At 42.2% G+C, this 22,460-nt stretch overlaps 1 protein-coding gene across 3 annotated transcripts in view; it reads left to right on the top strand.

Moving 5' to 3' along the window:
* The window catches only part of zmat4a (zinc finger, matrin-type 4a), a 277,546-nt gene that overhangs the window by 150,301 nt on the left and 104,785 nt on the right, over positions 1 to 22,460 (top strand). For all 3 annotated transcript variants that reach the window (XM_039804092.1, XM_039804091.1, XM_039804095.1), the window contains exon 4: positions 11,819 to 11,975. In XM_039804092.1, the coding sequence (XP_039660026.1) occupies positions 11,819 to 11,975 (157 nt within the window). The remainder of the gene's footprint in view (positions 1 to 11,818; positions 11,976 to 22,460) is intronic.

Genomic DNA, 22,460 nt, shown 5'->3' with positions numbered 1-22,460 from the left:
TGGTTTCCTCTTGGGAGAAGCTTTTGTCTTGGAGCCAAACAGTTCTCTTCTATCATGAAAAACCAGTCCACTGTGACATGAATTCAACACTAGGAAAAGGAGGGCAAGAGGTGATTTCTCCCACCTGTATTAAACTACTGCTTCAAATCCAACCCTGTTTGCAGGTTTCATCATCAAACCATTAATTAGCCTAATCACTAGCCTCATTAGTGTGTTACATGAAATATATTGTGGTTATAGACACTGTCATGTTGGCTTCATCAAGCTGAATGTTTAAGTGGGGTCTAGGTGAAAAGACACATGACCCGCCACTGGTATTGCTGGGTAACTAATGACGTGGAAAACACAATGACTTTAAAATGTCACCTGTGTTAATGTAGTTGACTTTTACAGATGTTTCCACATTCTACGTGACTGTATGCAAAGGCTTCCAAAGTAAACAAACATTTTGCACCACTGGAATTTAATCATGAGTCATGTCATCTACAAACAGGGCCTGTAGCTCAGTCAAAGTTTCTTTGATCCAGTGTATCAAAGCATAAACAACGCTGTTGTTTTTTTCCCCAATTTCATAGTTTCAGCAGAGCATTATGAACGTTACATTTCAGTAATTTAATGCATTTCTCTCTCCCCGCAGTTACACTGTTGTAACAAAATTGGACAGAAGCTTGGTTAAGTTGGGAATTGGTATGGGTACAGATTAAATTATTGTCAAAGATGTTTTATCAATATTAATAAAGTTATGAATATGTGTATTAATTGACAAACAGGGCACCACCCTGGAATCAGGGACCAATAACTGAGCTGTGTTCCTTTAAAATACAGATCTTAATTAATGTGATTAATTTATCTGGTATCTTTTGAAAGGAACAAAAGGGTGAAATTTGAGTACAGACCTGTTTAACCAGCTAATATAATACAATCACAAACAACTGCTATTTAAAGTGTAATAGAATTTATTTAACTTTGTAGTCCAGCCCCCTACTCCTGGTAGCTGACAATGGCGGGGAACACTGATTTTTCAACACGTGTTACAGGCATGGATGTATTAAGAGAACAGGCAATTAGGGACACAAACAGGCTGTTCAAAATGGCGCATGTATGAAGCTTTGTTACACACCACGTGGCTATGAGTTAGCAATTAGCTTATGTTTGTGTGTGTGTGTGTGTGTGTGTGTGTGTGCAACCCGGTCTCACGGCAGTTCGTGTAAATGTCAACGTTATTCTTAATCTATTGATACGTGTTCACAGAGACGTTTTTCTCGTTTTTTACGTGTAAATATCACGTTATTTTCTCGGGGAAAGGACGCCGGGAGGCGGCCGAAAAGGAAGCTCCATAAGCCGGGAGGCGCCCGCGAGGCGGCCCGCGAGGCGGCCCGCAAGGCGGCCCGCTGGGGACCCACCACAATAACGGGATGGCGGAGGCAATGGTCCTGTTCTCTCTCTCAGTACAGTAACTAAGTTCTCCACAGTTGTAGCAATTGGGAGAAGCAATTGTAGCGTAACAGTTCAATAAGCTACATTATTCAACACAACATCAACAATGTCCCGTGATCTAGGACTTTCACAGAAATAGATTGGACTCGGTTGTCCCAAATCAGATTAATAATCAAACGCGCACCAGTAGCAAAAGTATTTATCAATGCAGCTTTACTGACATGAATAAACACATTGGGCCCTATCTTGCACTCAGCGCAATTGCCTTTGTACACCGACGCATGTATCATTCCTATTTTGCACCCGACGCACAGCGGACTTTTCCCTCCACAGACGCACGTCGGTAAATTAGGGAATGTATTTGCGCTCCTGGGGGCGGTTCAGCGAAAAGAGGAGGCGTGTTCCGGCGCAAACGTTACTTTGTGCTATTCTGCAGTTTCAGAAAACAATTCCGCCACTGACCAGGAAAAACCTGGTCTAAAGTCAGTGGCGGCTCTAAAGTCAGTAGCGCGTTATTCAGATGCTATTTTAGGGGCGCATGCTTGGCCATAATGTAGCGTGTGCACAACGTGCATACACTTCTCTCATCTAAATGGATGCAGCAGTTCCCATTTTTGCAAACCATACATAATTACAAAGGAAAATATACTGAAAATGCGCTTCAGGTGTTTGGATAGGTCAGGAGGCACTTTACAGTACAGTCCTCAAAAAGTCGCAGCATTCTTTGTGGCTTGTTGTGTTTTACACAACATTTCCATGAATCATGGATGTGTTGATGACATAAATGAGGAAATATTAGAGGACTTAAGGAGACGTGATGTTGAACTACGGCGGGATCTTGTCTGGGAGTAATGCGCGATGCGCTCCTGATGGAGCGGGTGGACGGAGATGGAGTGGGGGGAAGAGGAAGGGGCACAACAGGTGCAGGTGGTGCGTTTGGAGGCCCACGCTCCATAGCTGCAGCAATGCTCTCCAGACTTGAGGAGATGCGCCCGAGTGGCCGCAGCCGCAGCAACATTGCCACCCGGACAAGACGGGCATTTATTACTTTGCCGCATCTCGCATCGGCAGCTCCCGCTGGCGTGCGCCAGGCAAATCCGCCGTCATAATAGCAATCCAACATGGAACAAGCGCCCTGCTCTTAAAGGGAATGTGAGATGACGCTCTGATTGGTTTATTGCACGTTACGCCCAAACCACACCTAGCTACTACCATTTTAGATTTGCGTCGGGCGCAAGAGTCATTTATCCCGCCGGTAAAATAGCAACAGCGGCCGAGATCCGCCCACAAAGCTACTTGCGTTTTGCGTTTCATACTTGTGTTTCAGATCGTTAAAATAGGGCCCTCTATGTTCTAAATCTGACCAGAACAACAGCCTTCAATCTTCCTAGTGTGCAGTCCGTTCATTTGGTCCAAAGACTTTCCACGGTAAACGGAACGAAATCCGAAATCACTCGTCAGTGATTTCAAGGAGAAAACTGTCTCTCCCCAGAGGGGCAGTAGGGAACAGTTCCAGTCGACTTGGGGAGAAAACGTTGTTTCCTCTTCTGCATATATGAAACACAATGCATGTTTCACAGGATCCAATAGTGCTTCACAGTTTAGCACAGACGCCTGCGTGCTCCATGCAGCAACAGGGTTTTAATGGAAGACAATGAGAAGATGTGTGCTCAGAGTATTTATTTCCCCAGTCACCGGATGCGCCGTTCAAAGTCTGCTGACCAATGGGAATTCAGAATGTTCTTGAAGGTGTGTGAACTACATGCCTGTAGTTCTTAGACTTCCGACTATTTGGGGGACTTTTTCATATGGGAGTGTGAAATCTCCAGGCTGTCATAATTACGTGTAGGACCCGATCTCTTTATCTGTGCCACGTTTCCTTTGTCTCAGAAAGCAGTCAGGCTGTGGAGTTGCCTGTAGGCTGCAGTTGGACATGTGTCTAAGGCACATGTTGACCCCATGTATCCCGTTGTTTAAAATCAGTTCTTTGTTTAAAATCAAGTTTAACACTACTGCTGGTCCCAACAGTTATCTCTGTGTACAGTATGTATACCAAAGTGGTGGCCTTGTCCAGTGGACTTGTCATGTTGTTTCATGGTGTAATGTAGAAAACAGTAGGTTAAGATAGATAGTTTTGCTAATAAATGGGATCAGTTTTGGACTGGAAAAGTGTACTTCCCAGTAAATGATTAATTTGTCAATTAAATGGAAATAACTTATTCAATTTCTTGCCAAGAGTTAGATGAGAAGATTGATACCACTCGCATGTCTGTCATGTAAATGAAGCTATAGCCTGTAATTGATTTGCTTAGGTTAGCATACAGACTGGAAGGAGCTAGCCTGGCTCTGTTCAAAGGTAAAAGAAGAAAAAAAAAAAAAAACATATAACCTCTATCAACCAACATGTTTAAAAATTAGTCCAGCACATAACCCCCCATAAAACCACAACTTTCTGTTTTTACACATTGGCTTTTGTTAGCTTTGGACAGAGCTAGGCTAGCTGTTTCCCCCAGTTTTCAGTCTTTATGCTAAGCTAAGTGTTTCCTGGCTCTAGCTTGCTTTAAGTAGTTTTTCTGATGAAAACAAAAATGAAATAATTAACACAGCAACTAAATTAAAAGTTTAACTAGAAAGACTTTTACTTGCAGTACAAATAAAGTGTGAGATAGATTTTTTCCCCCTTAAAAGAGCAAGAATTGCAAGATGACTGAGATATTTAACAAAATCTTAAATAGTTACAAGGCGACATTTGTGTCACCTTCTTTGGACCTAATCTTGCCTTCCTTCCTATACTGTCCTTTCTACAAGTTTCTCACTTTTTTGTTCTTATTTCACTGTTTTTGAAGTTTTTGATACTATTTTGACCTATTCTTGCCTTACTTCCTTCCCTCTTTCTACCATCTTTTTCCAAGTTTTAGTCTTTTTTTTTTACAGTTTTTGTCTCTTTTTCTCATTAGCATTTAAATGTTTTTTTTTTAATTACAAGGCTGTTGTTAAGTAAATCTATCGCTGACAGCGCTGTACTGTTCCTGTTTATATACACTTTTTTTCTACAGAAAATGATTAGCGCTGGTCAGGGGGTACTTGACTTAAGGAAACAATTCAAAAGGGGTACATTATTGAAAAGTTTAATAACCACTGCTCTAGACAGTAAAGAAAATGTTCTCTGTATAGACCACAGGCTAATGCAGTGAATACTGCTGTCTTATTGAAAGTGATTGAGTGGTGCTGAGAGTAATTAAGTAGTGCTGAAATCACCTATTGGTTTGTTTGAGCAGAGTAAAAAGCAAATGCTGTTTAAAAAGCTCTAAAATAAAGTCAGTGTAAACTGGCAGCTGTTGAGTCCCGGCTCACATCCAGCATTCTTAATGAGTACAAGCAGTGTAAAGAGGGCTTAAATCAGACGTTTGTATTTGTAATTAGTTTGGTTACTGTCCATATTATTTTTGACAAGAGCTAAATACGTGTGTGTTATTGTGTTAACTCTCAATTAGACCCCTATTAGTTAACAAATTAGTTAAATCAATCTTGATTACATTAGATTTTGATGTAACCTACATTAATTCAAGTTCATCTGCTCTTCTCTATGAAAGATATAAATATCAACTTTTAAAAGCCACATTTTAATTCAGGGGTGCAGTCACCTAATTGTTGCTTCGGAGGGCAATACCTAAAGGTGCTTTACAGTATACGATATTCAGAACATTAATATAGCAGCAGACAATTATTTGCTATGTTACGCTAGTTGGTCTGAGATTAATGCAGGCATGTGATTGGTGAGAAGCCAGATTCAACCTGGCCTTCATTTATTTATGTAACATTTACTATAAATTGACCATTCAATGCGATTCAATTCGAGCCTCAATGTGATTGGCTAAAATGTTTACTTTTTCCTCTTAGAGATTAGCCTGACAAGAACTCACCACTGACAGGGCTAGGGGGGGAATAAACGGGATAAACGGTTGTCTTTCAAATTCCCTCTGCACGCAATAGGATAGCGCTACAACCAGGCAGAGCAACGAAGAAGGTAGAGAAGTTAGTTGATAGATGAAACTTTTGCCGTATCCCGTTGGCAAAACTCTGAACACATCTTCCTTTTTTAAGAATGACTTCAGTGCCGTTCTTTGTTCTTTTCTCAAAGAAAAGCTTAACTCCAAGTCTTCCAGAAGAGTCTTTCCAAGTGTTCCCAGCAGCAGCAGCCGTAAGCCCCGCCCACCGACTCTATACACGATGTGATTGGCCTGACTATAGATTGTTTTTTCCAGCTCGCAAGTCAACAGAGAGTGCCTAGACCGCCTTGGCTGCAAAATAATTTTGCTGCCGCTAGGGTGCGTCTAGATTTCTAGGCTATTTAGAGATGCCAGGAAAAGCTGGCCTCCTTTAAAAGTATGTGCGCAGTGACGGAGGGGGCGCTGTTTCGCTCCACTAACTAAAGAAGAAATATAATGGAATGTTTTGATAAGGGAAAGGGCAAAACTCAGTAAAGACACAGTCGTGCCAATCATAAATTTAGTTTTTCTTCATAAGAATATTTTAATAGGAAGGCCATGCTTCCTTTGCTACTAGAGATTGGGACTCTTCTTCTGGGCACCATGGATGTCTGTACCAAATTTAATGGCAATCCATTCAATATTGTTCTATTTCTCAAGACTGGATCAAACCGTTTTTTACAACATTTTACAACAGCATCTAAAGAAGGAATTATGCTCCTACATAGAGACATGTTAAACCAGTTTTATTCAAACCGCTGAATCGGCATTTGTCATTAGAACACGCTCTGGCAAATTAAAAAAATAGCCTATTGCATTATTAATAAACCGTATTGATGGCACTACAGCAGAGTTACTAGGTAACCCTCTGAGGTCTAAGGGCATTTTCATATGTCTTCTTAAAAGTACCTTTTTAAGGTATTGCATATAGCTGATCCCCATGTGTTTCATATCAAAATGTTCAGAACAAACATTTTTTTATAGAGCAATGTGTAAAGAGATAATTTGGCACTAAAGCTTGAACGTTGATGTTGGCTTTTTGAAAGTCCTCAAATTTCTTTTGAAAACAAACCTTAACTTATGATGTGTTGTACGAATTGTTTCGGTGCCAAACAAATGTCTGAAATGAAATTTTGTAATTGCAGTAGCGTTGCTGTTTTATGAATCAAATTGCTTTTCTAGTAGCTTAGCTCTTTCATTGATCAAGTAGTGTGGTAGCGTCCACACAAGCTACATTTCCCCGAGCATTTTCTGAAGCTCAAGTGCAGAGAAGCTTTCTGCTGCGGTCTGAAATGAAACTGCTAAGGATCACTGACTATGTTTACATGCACATAATATTCCGTTTTTTGCCCTTATTCCGAAAAAGACAATATTCCGACTAAGCTGTTTACATGGCTAATGAAAGTGAATATTCCACTAATATTTTTTCAAAGTTAACCAGCGGTGGCAGACTTGTTGTGGACCATGCGAACACAGCGTCCCTCTTCCATTCCTTCAACCAGCTTCTTGAAAAGGTCAGCGTAGCAATGTTTGCAAATATCCAAAAACCTGTTGATATCCAAGTCTTTGACAATGTTTAAAATTAGCTATGTTTCTCCTTCTTATCGGGTCTCCAGCCTTGCAAACTGTTGGCTGGTTGGTTTGTGTACAGAAACCATAGCAACACACAGAGCTGACCATAAGCCTGCAGTGAAAACCCTGATTGAGATGCATATTCTGAATGCGCTGTATACATGTCCAAAGAATGCCTCTAAAATACGAAAAATACCGGAATATCCCACTTCTTATTCGGAAAATGCTGTATTCGGAAAAAGGCCTTATTGGGAACATGCAACCGGAATATGCTGTTTACATGACCTGTATCAAATTCGGAATATTGTCATATTTGGAATAATAGTGGAATATTGGTGTACATGTAAACGTAATGACTGACACAGATGTGTATGTCATGTACATGGATGTTTAAAAAAAAAATACCTTTGATGTAGTACTGTACTTTTGCAATGTTGCTGTAACTTAGCTTGCTTCATTTCTTTGGGGGGTAACTATAGTGTATTGAAGTAGGGATGGGCATTCGATTAAATTTTCTTAGTCGATCGTCGGGAGAATTAACGATCGACTTATCGATAAATCATTAATATTTTTATATTAAAATTAATTATTTATTTAACTTTTTATAAATTAAAAATGCAATGAAAATACAAAAATACAGCGTGTTTTTCCTCGATGAGATCTTAATTACAAGAAGAACAACTTGTGGCAGTTAAACTGGAGGTTATAGATATAGATTATAGATATATGCGCTGCGGTGCTCTGAAGCAGCAGAACCTGCAGCTGCGAGCCGGCGTTCTTAAACAGAGACCCTCGTTTGTTCCAAAATAATAAATAAAAAGAATCATGTTAAATAATAACTTAACCAAAAACATAATAATACTTAGCAGGGCTCCACACTAACTTTTTGCCTTGGTTGCACTGGTGCGCCTAACTTTTTTTATTTAGGTGCACCAGCACAAAATTTAGGTGCACCCAAATTTTTCCTTGCATCGCCGTAACGCTGAATGGCGATACACAATATATAGCTCTGTATTTTTTTTACAAAGTGGGTTAAATGTTCAGTTTTAAGTCAAAGCCACTTTTCACAAGCTCTTTTATTAAAACAGATTGTGATTAAAATAAAATGCAAAGACAGGGTTTCCTTTACCAGTTTGAAAATATACAGCTGCAACACATGTAAATGAAAGTTATCTAAAAATATAAATATATATATATATATATATATATATATATATATATATATATATCTGAGAAAGCTCCTTCATAAACTTTCAGCAACAATAACAGACTGATTAAAAGAGAAAGAGGACGCCCGGATAGCTCAGTTGGTAAATATAGAAGTTTGACTCCGACCTGCGCCCCTTTCCTTTATGTCATCCCCCCCTCTCTCTCTCCCTTTTCATGTCTTCAGCTTTCCTATCAAAATAAAGGCCGAAATCTTTAGAAAGAAAATAAAGAACGAGCGAAAGACCGAGGGAGTGCGATGGACTGAAGTGTATGCTAGGCTACTCAGAGAGTGACGGCTGACTCATTAGCGGCGTTACACCCGTCTTGTGTAGGCTATGAAATGTCTGTATCGTCACTGCGCTGCATTTTTATGAACTATGATCCAGCAGGCTCCGTCTTACACGCTATTACTCAACCAACTGAAGTTAGTTGCATTTAATAACTTCTAATGTGTTTTTCGCCGTGGCGGCCGCAATAACAGAGAGTTACCAGCGGAAACACTGGTACCAATACAGGTTTCCCTCTCATACTTAACAATATACAGCTGTGTTAATAACAATTAAAACTGTAGACAAATGTCGGGAGTTTGGATCAGCGGCGCTGTGTCTCTCCATGTTGCAGGTGAGCCGGCCGGTGTGTGAGTGAATGGGGGGGGGCTGCGCGGAGGAGAGATCCAAACACAGGCACGGCTTTACAGAAGGAATGGGTCATGTAACGCAACATTAAACCATATCCATATAAATGACATTGCTTCGTTAGTGGAGAGGCAGCGGATGCGAGGACGTTAGGTGCACCGGTGCGACCTAGGAAAAATCTTAGTCGCACCCTTACAAATTTTGGTCGCATTTGCGACCAAATTGGTCGCACTCTCGAGCCCTGCTTAGATCTGACGGGTTTTGTGAAAATGTAACTCAAAACTATCCAAGGACAAAGCCTAATAACAGTAGGCTAACTCAGATACAACTTCTCCACCAGTCTACTGATGTTTGTTGAGAAAGATAAGCATGTTGACACGATCTGGGGTCAGATGCAACCGCTACCTGGTGACCGTCAGTCCAGTCGCCGAAAACAGCTGCGTTGCCAGGATGCACAGATCCGCGCTAAATTGGCAAGCCCGGGGAACCTTATTCCGTTCTTTTCGTAGTGAGTTTCTACCAGTCTGGTGATGGTACGTCGTGACGAAATGTGATATACTGGTTCCAATATCCATGTCAATGAACTTGCAGGTCCCTTGGGTAATTTTCTCTGCTCGTTGTGCATCGCAGCTCCTCCGTGCTAACACCGAGTTTATGCTATGTTGAGACTGAGAGCAGGATGCACCGCGGGCGCCACCAACATTAACCAGGGTCGATACACTTTGTTTAGTGGTAGACTACATCATGTGAGTCGTGGCCGTGTTGTACTTATACACGGCATCTCAGTGTTTGCAGTGAACTAAGTCTTCTTCTTTTTTTTTTTTCTTTTTTTTTTTATCAAAATGGTCCCACACCACATTTAGCCGTGTCCTCTTCATGATTACTTTTGAAATCAAAAGGGAAACTCGCAGCCAGGTAACTGATTATGGAGTCAAATATTGCCCCCGGGTGGTCAAATGTTTAATTGCTGACACACTGTGAAATTAATTTAATTGCTTCAAGACTCACACTACGCAACGCAACCAGCATTAGTTTAATCGATAACACATTAACGTGATCGACGAAATTCTTAATAATAAATTATCAATCGAGTAATCATGCCCATCCCTATAGTGAAGCTTCAATTATCGTAGAGTACCTGGTAGCTTAGCAAACTACACTTTCCAAGTAGCTTGCCTAACACTGGTAATATCCAATTTGACAACGTGATTAACTACGCCGTGGGTTACACACAATAACACCGGGAACACACTGCAGGCGTAAGCGTATAGCAGCGTAGCGCAGCTATTTTTATTTCTGCGCCCATGTTATCCAATCTGTCCGGCGTAGGCCCACGCGCTGCAGCGATGGTTTCGGCATCTCCTCTATTTTTTTACGCGATACGCGACCAATGTCAAGCCAGGCAGGACATCACATACAGGAAGACCACAGTGCAGCCGGATATTTTACCAAAATAAACACATTTCAAAAAATAAAAGGGTTTACGGTGAGACACGCGGTCAGGCACGCGAACAGAGAGACGACGGACGGACAGTGACACACACACACACACACACACAAACACAGCCACATATAGGCTACAATTACCACAGTTTTCCCCACTCATCCTGTCTTTTTATATCATAGAGAGAGAGAGAGAGAGAGAGAGAGGAGAGAAGGTTTGTGACCGGCGCGTAAAATACGCGTCCAGTGTGAAAGGCCAGGCACATGATCAGGCACTTATTTAAGCTACGCGACACTTACGTGGGGCGGTGTGTTCCCAGTGGGGTTTGCAGCCCGTTCACATCGCTTTGTGTTGGTGCTGCTGTGTGTCTGTTTGACTGACATGGACACACATGCAGCAACAAGATGAAGCTCTGCATTCACACAAAACCCGGCAATGCGGCACCTTCCCGCAGGGTTGTGCAGAGGTGTGACTGTGGGCGTGTTTATTTGTGTTTGTTTTTCCAGTCACTGGTTTTAGTACGTAACCGAAAGCAATCAGAAAATAACTTTTTATTTCTCTGATTCACGGCTTTGTTCTTACCAGCACGGCTCGCTCTCTTTATTACCTCACTAGCTTTCTCAACCATTGCTTTTGTCTCTCTCTCTCTCTCTCTCTCTCTCTCTCTCTCTCTCCACAACTATGAATGCTGTGTTTACAGACACCAACGATAATGCTACTTAGTATACCTTAAATAAAATAAAAGATAAAAAGGGATCTTGAATCCAGAGACATTAGTTAGTGGCCTACAAAAAGCTACATTAGCAGAAACATATAAAAAGTCTGTAAAGTATGTATATCATGGAGGTGAATGGGCTCATTCTCTCTCTCTCTCTCTCGTTTGTCTCAAGCTGAGACAGTTCACCTGAAGAGACATGCACACACATTTCTCCACGCTCAGGCCTGCTGTTAATTTACTATATCTGGTAGAGTACACCAGTTGGAGGTACAGACATCTAAATGAGGTCATGGAGTTCACTTTCCTCTCCTCTTCCTTCACTCTGAATATCAGCCCTTTCTTGACCCAGCCTGCCTGGCGAGGCTCTGTTTTCCTCTCCTCCCTCTTACTTCTCAGCAAAAAACTGTAGCATCCGTCTCTCAGTGCGTGGCGGCTTGCTCTGTTTCCTCCACATTTTCTGAGAGTAATGGGTTTTGTTGCAGCTTGCACAGATGGAGGCTCAGAGAGTGGTCCACCATCAGCTGTATTGGGCCCACTATCATCCCTTAAAACACAGAGTCGACTCCATTTGCATCCCACTAGGATCTAAAGACTCTAGGCGATGGAGTGTTGCATCCCTCCCCTCATCTGAATCAGAAGTGGTAGAGATTAGTGATGTGTTCAATGTCCAGCTGCCTCGCTAGAACAGTATACCATGCTTTCTACATAATACATTTGATTGATTTGATCATGTTTTAAAAGCTCCCAACGATAAATAAATTACATATTGGATTCCGTGTTGTATCATTGATAAGATGTTACTGTGTTTTTTTAGGGCAGCGACAAGGGCGACGTGGACAAGAATAAGTGCTGCACGCTGTGTAACATGTCCTTCACCTCAGCAGTGGTGGCACAGTCACACTACCAGGGTAAAATCCACGCCAAGAGGCTAAAACTGCTGCTGGGGGAGCAGCCTGCCATCACAACCAAAGGTATAGCCCCTGTTCAAAATGCATTGTGGTTATAAATGATAAAGGAGCTACAGTACATGTATCCAAAGGGGATTTATTATTGAGAAGAAAAATAACAAAGGAATGAGATACAAGACGCCATATGTGTTGACAATGTTTGGCGGTGTTGTTATGTACGTGTGAAGTGAAGTAGAACCTGATTTTAAATAATTAAGTAGCTTTCAGTTCAGACTGAGAATGTGTTCTCCACACATCTCTGCTACTGTTGACTCTGAGCTTGTATTCTAACAAATACCATTGTCAATATCTGAAATATTATTGTCCAGTGTACATATTACTGTACAGTTGCACAAGTGCTCTGAAATGTCACATACACACAGAGGTGCTATACCTATACAGCAGCATGACCACTGGAGGAACACATTTACTGTAGTTATTCCAATAACTGAGCTTCTTTTGTGTACTTGTGTTTTGAGTAATTTCTTTGATATGATTGCTTAATACGTTTTGGCGTGAGAAGTGCACTATTAAATTCACACCTTGGGCGCCTGGGAGCTCACCTGTAAGAGCGTGCGCCCATATATAGAGGTTCACTCTAGAGCTGTAATCGGGCCTTAAAAGTTAGGCCCAACAAGGCCCGAGCCCGACAGAATTCGGCCTGAGCCCGACAAGTACATTTTGATTGACAGCTTTTTAAAAGCCCAAACCCATTTAAACTCCACCCATCCATCCATCCATCTTCGTCCGCTTATCCGGTGTCGGGTCGCGGGGGGAGCAGCTCCAGCAGGGGACCCCAAACTTCCCTTTCCCGAGCAAAATTAACCAGCTCCGACTGGGGGATCCCGAGGCGTTCCCAGGCCAGGTTGGAGATATAATCCCCCCACCTAGTCCTGGGTCTTCCCCGAGGCCTCCTCCCAGCATTTACAGCCCGACATTATTCAAATGTGCGCACGCACACAGCTCTTTTGCCTTTTGTCAAGAATGAGTCATTTATAATTTTTTTTACATCTTTTATTCATGACTAACTAGGCTATAGGCCACTTGGAAGTTGGAACAAAGAAATAAAGTAAGTCCTCCAGAGGCCAGCCTCCGTTTCACCTCCTCAAAAAAATTCACACCCTTAATTTGTACCTCCACATTCGTCATGAACTTTATCAAAGCTATACCAGCTCATGGAAGCAATTTTACATTATGATGATTTCCACTTTTAATTCTGATTCTGTTTATCGATTCCGTTTTTTTAGCAACTCTCGATTCCGATTCTTTGACGGTCTGCTTTTTTCACAGAAAACACGTTTATAAAAACTTCTACGCAATTCATATTCATTCATAGCTCTTGAATATGTGTGTGGCCAGGATGTTGTAGATTTTTGGGGGACAGTCGTCAGCAAAATGCTGACAAATGGGCAATGTGTAGGCTTCTAAAGCCCACATCCTCCACAACAGAGAAAGATAGTCAACAAAGTCTTGCTGATGCCAGATTATGTCGCTGATCTTTCTCAGACACGGTGTAATACTCCAACACAGGCTACATTTTCTTTCACTGTAAACAAACACACATGCGCACGGCACCCTTTGACCCCTTACAGTCCTGCTCACCATTATTGGCACCCATGAAGTTTAAGTACATAATGTGGAATATCTCCTGAAAAAAAATTTATTTGCATCGACGCATCACTAAATAAAATAAATTATGCAAATTATTTATGTTTATTTATATGTATTATATGTGCAAATTAATTAATGTAATGTGGAACTAATGTAATGCGGAACTACTGTTGGATACGAGGGTTCTAGGGGCACCTAAACTGTAGCCCCGCCTTAGCTCTGAAACTAGCCGAGCTCCTCCGCCTACATGCAGTTTTTTGTTAGGTCGACGGTCCAGTGAGCGAGATAGCAGCACGAATGGACGAGTATGGCGAGTGGTAGCGACCCACAAGAGTTCCCCGCCTCTTTAAGATCGCAAGTTTGGGAAAATTTCAAGACTGTATGGCTGCAGCCTGGAGCCTTGCCCTCCCGCCTGGTGCCGACCCCGCCTCGAAAACATCGGTCTTCGGGTCAGTTCCAGAAGTAGGCTACAGGTGAGAGAGTGGTGGATAAGACAAGGACTGTGTGTCGGCGTTGTTCAGCAGTTGTTGGGTATGTGAGTGGAAATACATCAAACATGCTAACGCATATCCGACGCCATCACCCAGATGTGCCAATCACTGGAACAAGACAAAAAAAACTGTCCAACTTCTCCTCCCTACAGTGCTTAACCAGCCTTTAGATACAAATAATTAAAGTTAAATTAAAGGGAGAAGAGCTTGGATGTTAAACAAGAGCGTATTCATTATTTTACCTACTGCTACCGGGTTTTGACTGGGAATATGACTGCTGGGTTTTCAGCGCATTCATGTGGAATTTCCAAGTGGGTCACTAGTCATGGTGAGAAGTTGTGAAGATTTAGTGAACAAGTGAACTAACATTTCATCTGGATCTGGATCAAGGTAAGGTATCACAACAAACGTCGACGTCATCCACAAGCGACAGCAGCCGGCGGGAAACAGGGAGGCGGAAGCTGCCTTCACTCTCCTACCCATCGGCTCTATAGCCTAGTTTCTTTTACATTAATATAGCGTTTTTAAAAAAACCATGTAGTAAGCATTTAGCTTCACGCTAAATTATTAAGACTAGATCAACCGGCTAAACCAACGCTAGCCCCATGGCTGCCTCTACACTTGGCGAGTCACCACTCCCACACAAAATTTCCTCATTTTTAAAAAACGCAAATAAAGAAATTGCTGACCTCAAGGAAGATGTTCGCCGACTCTCCAAGGACTTAAAGACCAAAGATGCTTTGTTAAGCGCCTGCTTGGACGTGACTCATAACCAGTCGCTCCGGATCTCATCGCTCACGGCGGCCTTTCAGAATACAGCGCTATGGGACCCAACCGCCAGCCAACACCTGTCTTCTTGCTCGACACCGGTCATCACACCGGTCATTAAGTCATCCTGGACTGAGGTGGTTCACGGCCAAAAGAGAGCCCCGAGTAGGGCTCCATCGCTTCCTGCCCTTAGCCTCTCCAACCGTTTCATCGCCCTGTCGGAATCTGACCTAGTAGTGGCCGATGTGGTTTGCCGGGCTAGCCCCGCTTCAAAGCCGACTGACCAGCCACCGTCACAGAAGAGGACCGCTACCCCGTGGCTACAGCTTCTGAGGGAAGCGGTAGCCAGATGATCCGGTGGCGTACACTGCCTGGACCGGCCACACGACAACGTTCCTCAAAAACAATCTCCCCAACCGAACGGTAAGCAGTCGTCCTCTTATTTTCCTTATCCATCTGTACCCGACATTGACTGTTTCGCTCCCGTCACCGGCCATCCCCCCCCCACTCCTCGTCCGCTCTTCCCCCCAACCACAGTAATTATCGGTGACTCCATCACCAGAGATTTAACGTTTCATAATGCTGTCACACACTGCTTTCCTGGAGCCAAAGTTGTGGATCTGACACCCTCATTCCCGACCTCTATTAAACGCATCGTGGTCCACTGTGGACACAACGACATGTCCTATCAGGAATCCGAACGCACAAAGAAAGAGTTTACCACACTCATTGAGGCTTTAAAAAGCACTGGGAAGTCGGTTTTTATCTCGGGCCCACTCCCATCTCTAGGTCGCGGATCCCGCCTCTTTAGCAGGCTACTTTCCCTTAACACCTGGCTCCAGCTTACATGCAGCATTCACAAGCTAGGTTTTATTGACAATTTTAATCTGTTGTGGAAACGTGGCTCCCTGTACAGCAGGGATGGGACCCATCCCAATACACGCGGAAACCAGGTGCTCCGTGAGAATTTGCACCACGCCTTGCACACTCAGAACTATGATTGACTGTGCTCCTCTGTGCTTGCTCCTTTGGAACAACCACCCGTTCATAATCCCATAACCACGGTGTCTGTTCCCCGACTGAGATCGATTAACATAAACAAAAGAGGTGCTATACTCAACAACCTAATTGGAATTAAAACAACCACTGCACTGACAGAACAGAATAGGAAAATCAAATGTGGACTATTAAACATTAGATCTCTGTCTTCTAAAGCAATATTGGTAAACGAATTGATATCAGATAACCAAATTCATTTATTTTTTCTCACCGAAACATGGCTGAGCCACGATGAATATGTTAGTCTAAATGAAGCCACTCCTCCCAGTCATAATAATACTCAAATTCCTAGAGGCTCAGGCCGAGGAGGGGGAGTTGCAGCCATATTCGACTCAAGCCTGTTAATTAATCCTAAACCTAAACTAAATTATAACTCGTTTGAAAGCCTTGTTCTTAATCTTCAACATCCAACGTTGAAAACAGTACAGCCAATTATATTTGTTGTTGTTTACCGCCCACCAGGTCCGTATTCTGAATTTTTATCTGAATTCTCTGAGTTCTTATCAAGCATAGTCCTTCAATCAGACAAAGTACTTATTCTAGGTGATTTTAATATCCATGTGGACGAGACAGCAATAGCCTTAGTACTGCTTTCAATTCACTACTAGATTCAATTGGTTTCAGCCAGAATGTGCATGAGGCCACGCACCGTTTTAACCACACCCTCGACCTTGTGCTAGAATATGGACTCAAAATTGAAGATTTAATAGTATTTGCGCAGAATCCTTTATTATCAGATCATTTTTTAATGACTTTCGAATTCCTATTACCAGACCATAAGAAATTAAATAAAAGTTTCTACACTAGATGCCTATCTGACAGTGCTATAACTAAATTTAAGGAAGATATTCCAACAGCACTTAACTCAATCAATGTCGTGCCTTAATATAACAGAGGACCTTTATGTTAACTTTAGTCCCTCCCAAACTGATAACTTTGTAGACGCTGCTACGGCCTGCCTACGGACAACTTTAGACTCGGTAGCTCCTCTCAAAAAGAAGACGATGAAGCAAAGGAAATTAGTTGGTAATTGGTATAAATCCCAAACTCGCAAATTAAAACAAATCTCACGAAAACTTGAAAGTAAATGGCGTTCCACTAAACTGGAAGAATCTCGTGTGGATTGGCAAGATAGTCTGAAAACCTATAGGAAGGCCCTCAGAATTGCCAGATCAGACTATTACTCAACACTAATAGAAGAAAATAAGAACAACCCAAGGTTTCTTTTCAGCACTGTAGCCAGGCTGACAGAGAGTCACAGCTCTACTGAGCCATCTATTCCTGTAGCTCTGAGTAGTGATGACTTCATGACCTTCTTTGATGATAAAATTATAACAATTAGAGATAAAATTCATCACCTTTCGCCCTCAACTTCTAACAGCTCACCATTGGGCGCAGGAGGACTGGAGAGAACGATAAGACTTGATACATACTTAAGCTGCTTTTATCCTATGGACCTTCAACAATTAATGTTAAAGGTCTCTTCAGCCAAGCCAACTACCTGTCTCTTAGACCCTATTCCAACGAGGCTATTTAAAGAAGCACTACCTGTGGTCAACACCACAATATTAAATACAATCAATATGTCTTTATTAACAAGTCATGTACCGCAGTCATTTAAAATAGCTGTGATAAAACCTATTCTGAAAAAACCTACCCTCGATGATTTTGATCAGGATATATCCTTCAATGCCCACTTAAAACAAACCTCAAGAACAGCCTTTTTCCATCTTCGTAACATTGCCAAAATTAGGAATATCCTGTCTCAAAATTATGCTGAAAAACTAGTCCATGGATTTGTTACTTCTAGACTAGACTACTGCAATTCCTTACTATCAGGTTGCTCAAATAAGTCCCTTAAGACTCTCCAGCTGATCCAGAATGCTGCAGCCCGTGTTCTGACGAGAACTAAGAGAAGAGATCATATTTCTCCTGTATGAGCTTCTCTGCATTGGCTTCCTGTGAAATCTAGGATCGAATTTAAAATCCTCCTCCTGACCTACAAAGCTCTAAATGGTCAAGCACCATCATACCTAGAAGAGCTCTTAGTACCTTATTGTCCTAGTAAACACTACGCTCCCAGAATGCAGAGCTACTTGTGGTTCCTAGAGTCTCTAAAAGTAGACTGGGGGCCAGAGCCTTCAGCTATCAGGCTCCGCTCCTGTGGAACCAGCTCCCAATTTGGGTTCGAGGGGCAGACACCGTCACCACATTTAAGAGTAAACTGAAAACCCTCCTCTTTGATAAAGCTTATAGTTAAGAAGTGAGGAGTTGCAGCGTCCGCCTAACCGGCCCATCTGCTCCTCTTCGTAGTCATCAGTTTTATTTATCATATAATCAATAATATAGCGAGAGTAGAGGGAGGCAGGCCAGTACAGCCCGATCCAGTTGGGGAGAGTTCTAGCCCGACCAGGCACCTCTCTTTAACCTGCCTCTCTTAGTTATGCTATTATAATTCTAGACTGCCGGGGAAGTTCCTTCCTTCCTATGACACACTGAGCTGCGCTCTCATCTCTGTTTTCACTTGTTTCCTTTTGTATGCATCCTGTCCCAGAAATGCTTGTTACTAACCTAGTCTTTATGTTTCTCTGCAAATTCCCGGCTGCGTCCGCCGCATCCACCCATGCTCTGCAGCGCCACGTCATATCCCGCAACGCCCTGCTGTGATGTTCATACGCACAGAGTAGTCAGGATCCGGTATAGGAGACTGCACTACTCAGTATGACACGATGTGCCCTGCTATGACATGAACTTCCATGATGACCTTCAAAGTCACTGTTCCATTATCTTTAATGTGACTATTATCGCCATCACACCCCCAACCGGCCCCGTCAGACACCGCCTACCAAGAGTCTGGGTCTGCCGAGGTTTCTTCCTAAAAGGGAGTTTTTCCTTGCCACTGCTAATGCTTGCTCTTGAGGCAATTACTGTAATTGTTGGGGGTTTGGAATTTATAGAGTGTGGTCTAGACCTACTCTATCTGTAAAGTGTCTTGAGATAACTCTTGTTATGATTTGATACTATAAATAAAATTGAATTGAATTGTTAAAAAAAGCAAATACAGGCTACTCTTTTTGCACTTGCAAAACTTTTAACGTTTACTTTAAGTTTTTATTTTTGTATTCCTCCTGAAAGTGACTGTATTTTGTGGTTGGATTGATCGCCTACATCTGGCTTCAGGTTGCACCAAAAATTTATTTTACTTGAACATTGCGGTGTTAAACACTTTTAATAAATAACTTTATTGAAATTTGTTTTGTGTAAATTGTTAATAATTGAGCAATGGGAAAAATAATCGAAAAATTAATCGTTAGATTAGTTGACTAATCGAAAAAATAATCGCTAGATTAATCGTTTAAAAAATAATCGTTTAGGACAGCCCTGAATGAGAATCACCTGTGATAAATTGTTTGTGCCCATGTGACAAGACTTAGCCAATGAATGATGACCTCCGTGTTTTAAAAAGCCACCTGTTATTCCCTGTTCCTTTGTCACAATGGTGAAGACAAAGGAGCTGTCTGAGGACATCCGAAGGGCTATTATTAGCAGACACAAGACTTCCAAAGGCCATGTCCAAAGACCTTGGTATCCCTGTTTCAACTGTGCGTAATATTATTAAGAAGTTTGCCAAGCATGGAACTGTCAAGAACCTCCCTGGACGTGGGGGGGAAGAGAAAAATTGATGAGAGAAGTCTTCGAAGGTTGGTGCAAATGGTGGAAAAAACACCACATCAAACATCCAAAGACCTGAAGGCCAACCTGGAACAGTCATGGTTTCAACAAGTACAATATGCTGCACACTAAACCAAACCGGGCTTCATGGGCAAAGGCCAAGGAAGACAGCATTGGTGAGGAAAAGACATGAAAAGGAACGACATATTTGCCAAAGAGTACCTGGACAAACCGCAATCCTTCTGGGAAAATGTTCTGTGGACAGATGAAACAAAAATAGAGCTTTTTGGCAATGCACACCAACAGTATGTTTACAACCGGCGCAATGAAGCCTACAAGGAAAAGAACACCCTACCAACAGTTAAGCATGGTGGAGGATCCATAATGCTGTGGGGCTGCTTTGCTGCATCTGGTACTGGAGGCCTTGACCGTATCACAGGAATCATGAAATCAGAGAATTAACAAGAGATTTTAGAGCGAAATGTCCTACCCGGTGTAAGAAAACTTGGTTTGAGTCAAAGATCATGGGTCCTCCAGCAAGACAAAGACCCAAAGCATGCATCCAAAAGCACACAGGAATGGTTGAAAAGGAAAAAATTTACTGTTTTGTATGGCCAGCAATGAGTCTTGATCTCAATGCGATTGAAAATCTTTGGGGTGAGCTGAAATCTGCTATTGGGGGAAAAGAACCCTGCAAAAGTCTAAGAGCTTGAAGAAATTGCAAAGAAAGAGTGGGAGAAAATACCAGCTGAGACGTGCAAGAAGCTTATAGATGGCTACAAGAAACGTTTGTCATCACTGCCAAAGGGTGTGTTTTTTCTGTTTCTTCTTTTCTTTTAAGATAATTTTTTTATTACATTTTTCATTTTAAACAATAACAGAACATACAAACACATCTGAACAAGAACAACCCCCCTCCCTCTGCGGTCTTGAGGAAAAGAAAAAATAAAAAAATAAACAAAAACAGAAATCACACCTTGCCTAGTCGCTCTCCTCTAGTTCATGTGGTGTTGAGGTCATTAGGACTGATATTCGATGACTTGGCTTTGTTAATCCTTGCTGTAGAGAGCTCAAGCATAACTATGTCCAGGAAGTACGCCAACCACTGTTTTATACAATGTGAGTGGGGGGGGGGGGATGCCAGCACTGAGCTATCATTTTCTTGGTTGCGGTTGAGCCGGCTAGCCAAATTTTCTTCTGTCTAGTGTAATTTAGAGTCGTCATTAAGTAACAAAACAATCGGGTCAGTAGGAATTCGACATCCTATCACATCAGATATAATTGATGTTGTTTTATTCCAAAACTCATGCACCTGATCACACTCCCAGACGTGATCAGGTACTCCCAGATGTGTAGGAAAGTTCCAGTTTGTTCAGGTTGACAGAACGTGCAATAGGGAGTAGGAATGCCTTTGGAGACATATCTCTTCTGAGGAGTCCAATATGTCCTATGACATATGTTGAAGTGGATCTGCTGGTGATTTGGGTTCTTGGAACAGTGGGAAATGTTGTCCCAAACTGTTTCCCAATTAAATACATTCCCCTCCGGGCTCAGCTCTCGCTCCCATTTCTTTAGTATTGGGAGTTCTCCTACGGATACTTGCATCAATTTAGTATAAATCCTGGACACCAATCCTCTCGCAGGAAAAAAAGCTGAAAGGCTCTATGGTACACTTTAAGGTTGGGGAAGGCCAGGCCTCCCGTGTTCGTGGTACGTTGCAAGGTAGAGTATTTTAGCCTAGGTTGTTTACTATTCAAAATATACTGCCAGATTACGGCATTGAGATTCTTCCAGAAATGTATTGGTGGGGTTAAGGGGATCATTGTACTTAAGAAGTTCACACGAGGAACTATGTTCATTTTAACCACAGCAATCCTGGACCGTAGCGATTCCGGCAGCGCAGACCAATTAGTCAGATCTCTTTGAACACTACTTAGTATAGTTTGATGGTTGTCCTGGACAACTCCATGCGTGGATGGTGATGCCCAAATATGTAATTTTGCTTTGGGTTGGTATTGTATCACTAATAGCTGATCTCACCTGTTTGTTGTTCAACAGGAGCAGATTAGATCTATTCCAAATGATTTTGTAGCCGGAGATTGAGCCAAATTTGTTAAAGATCTTAAGGATTTTTGGAACAGAGTCCTCAAGGTCAGATATGTACAGTAAAATATCATCTGCAAATAATGATATTGAGTTGATATTGGATTTAATCTGGACATTACATATTTTATTTTGCCTTATGGCCTGGGCTAACGGTTCAAGAGAGATTGCAAATAGCATGGGAGACAGCGGGCATCCCTGTCTCGAGCCCCGCGCGATGGGGAATGGCTGTGAGTGCAGGCCATTGGTTGAGAGTATGGCCGTGGGATTTGCATACAAAGTATGTACCATATCAATGAATTTGGCTCCCAAACCAAGCCTCTCTATTACTTGCCACAGGTAGTTCCATTCTAGGCGGTCAAAAGCCTTTTCCTTGTCCATTGATAAAACTGCTGCCGTTGTTGGGAAATTTCTGGCTTCTTCTATTATATGGAGTAATCTGCGTATATTGTCTGCAGCTTGAGGCTTTGGTATAAACCCTGATTGGTCGGGGTGGACTAGCTTCTCGATAAAGCGTTCTAGGCGTAGTGCCCAGACTTTGGAATAAAGCTTAATATCAGTCCCAATGAGGCTGATGGGCCTGTAATTTGAACACTCCGTAGGATCTTTGCCCTTTTTGTGTATGATCGAAATTAGTGCAGTGTTGGTTCGTCGATGAAAGGTGCCCCTCTCAAAGGCCGAGATTAAAGTTTGTGTAGTGTAATCGGTAGCGATGCTGTAATGCTATGTGGCAAGGAATCCCCCGACACTGTTTCTTGATTATAAAGGTTTATTCACATCCAAGAAATCAGCATCAATTTACAAG

Source organism: Perca fluviatilis, chromosome 6 (genome assembly GCF_010015445.1).
Source record: "Perca fluviatilis chromosome 6, GENO_Pfluv_1.0, whole genome shotgun sequence".
Classification (NCBI taxonomy): domain Eukaryota; kingdom Metazoa; phylum Chordata; class Actinopteri; order Perciformes; family Percidae; genus Perca; species Perca fluviatilis.
The sequence above is the reverse complement of the archived record's forward strand: the minus strand, read 5'-3'. Positions and strand labels throughout refer to the sequence as shown.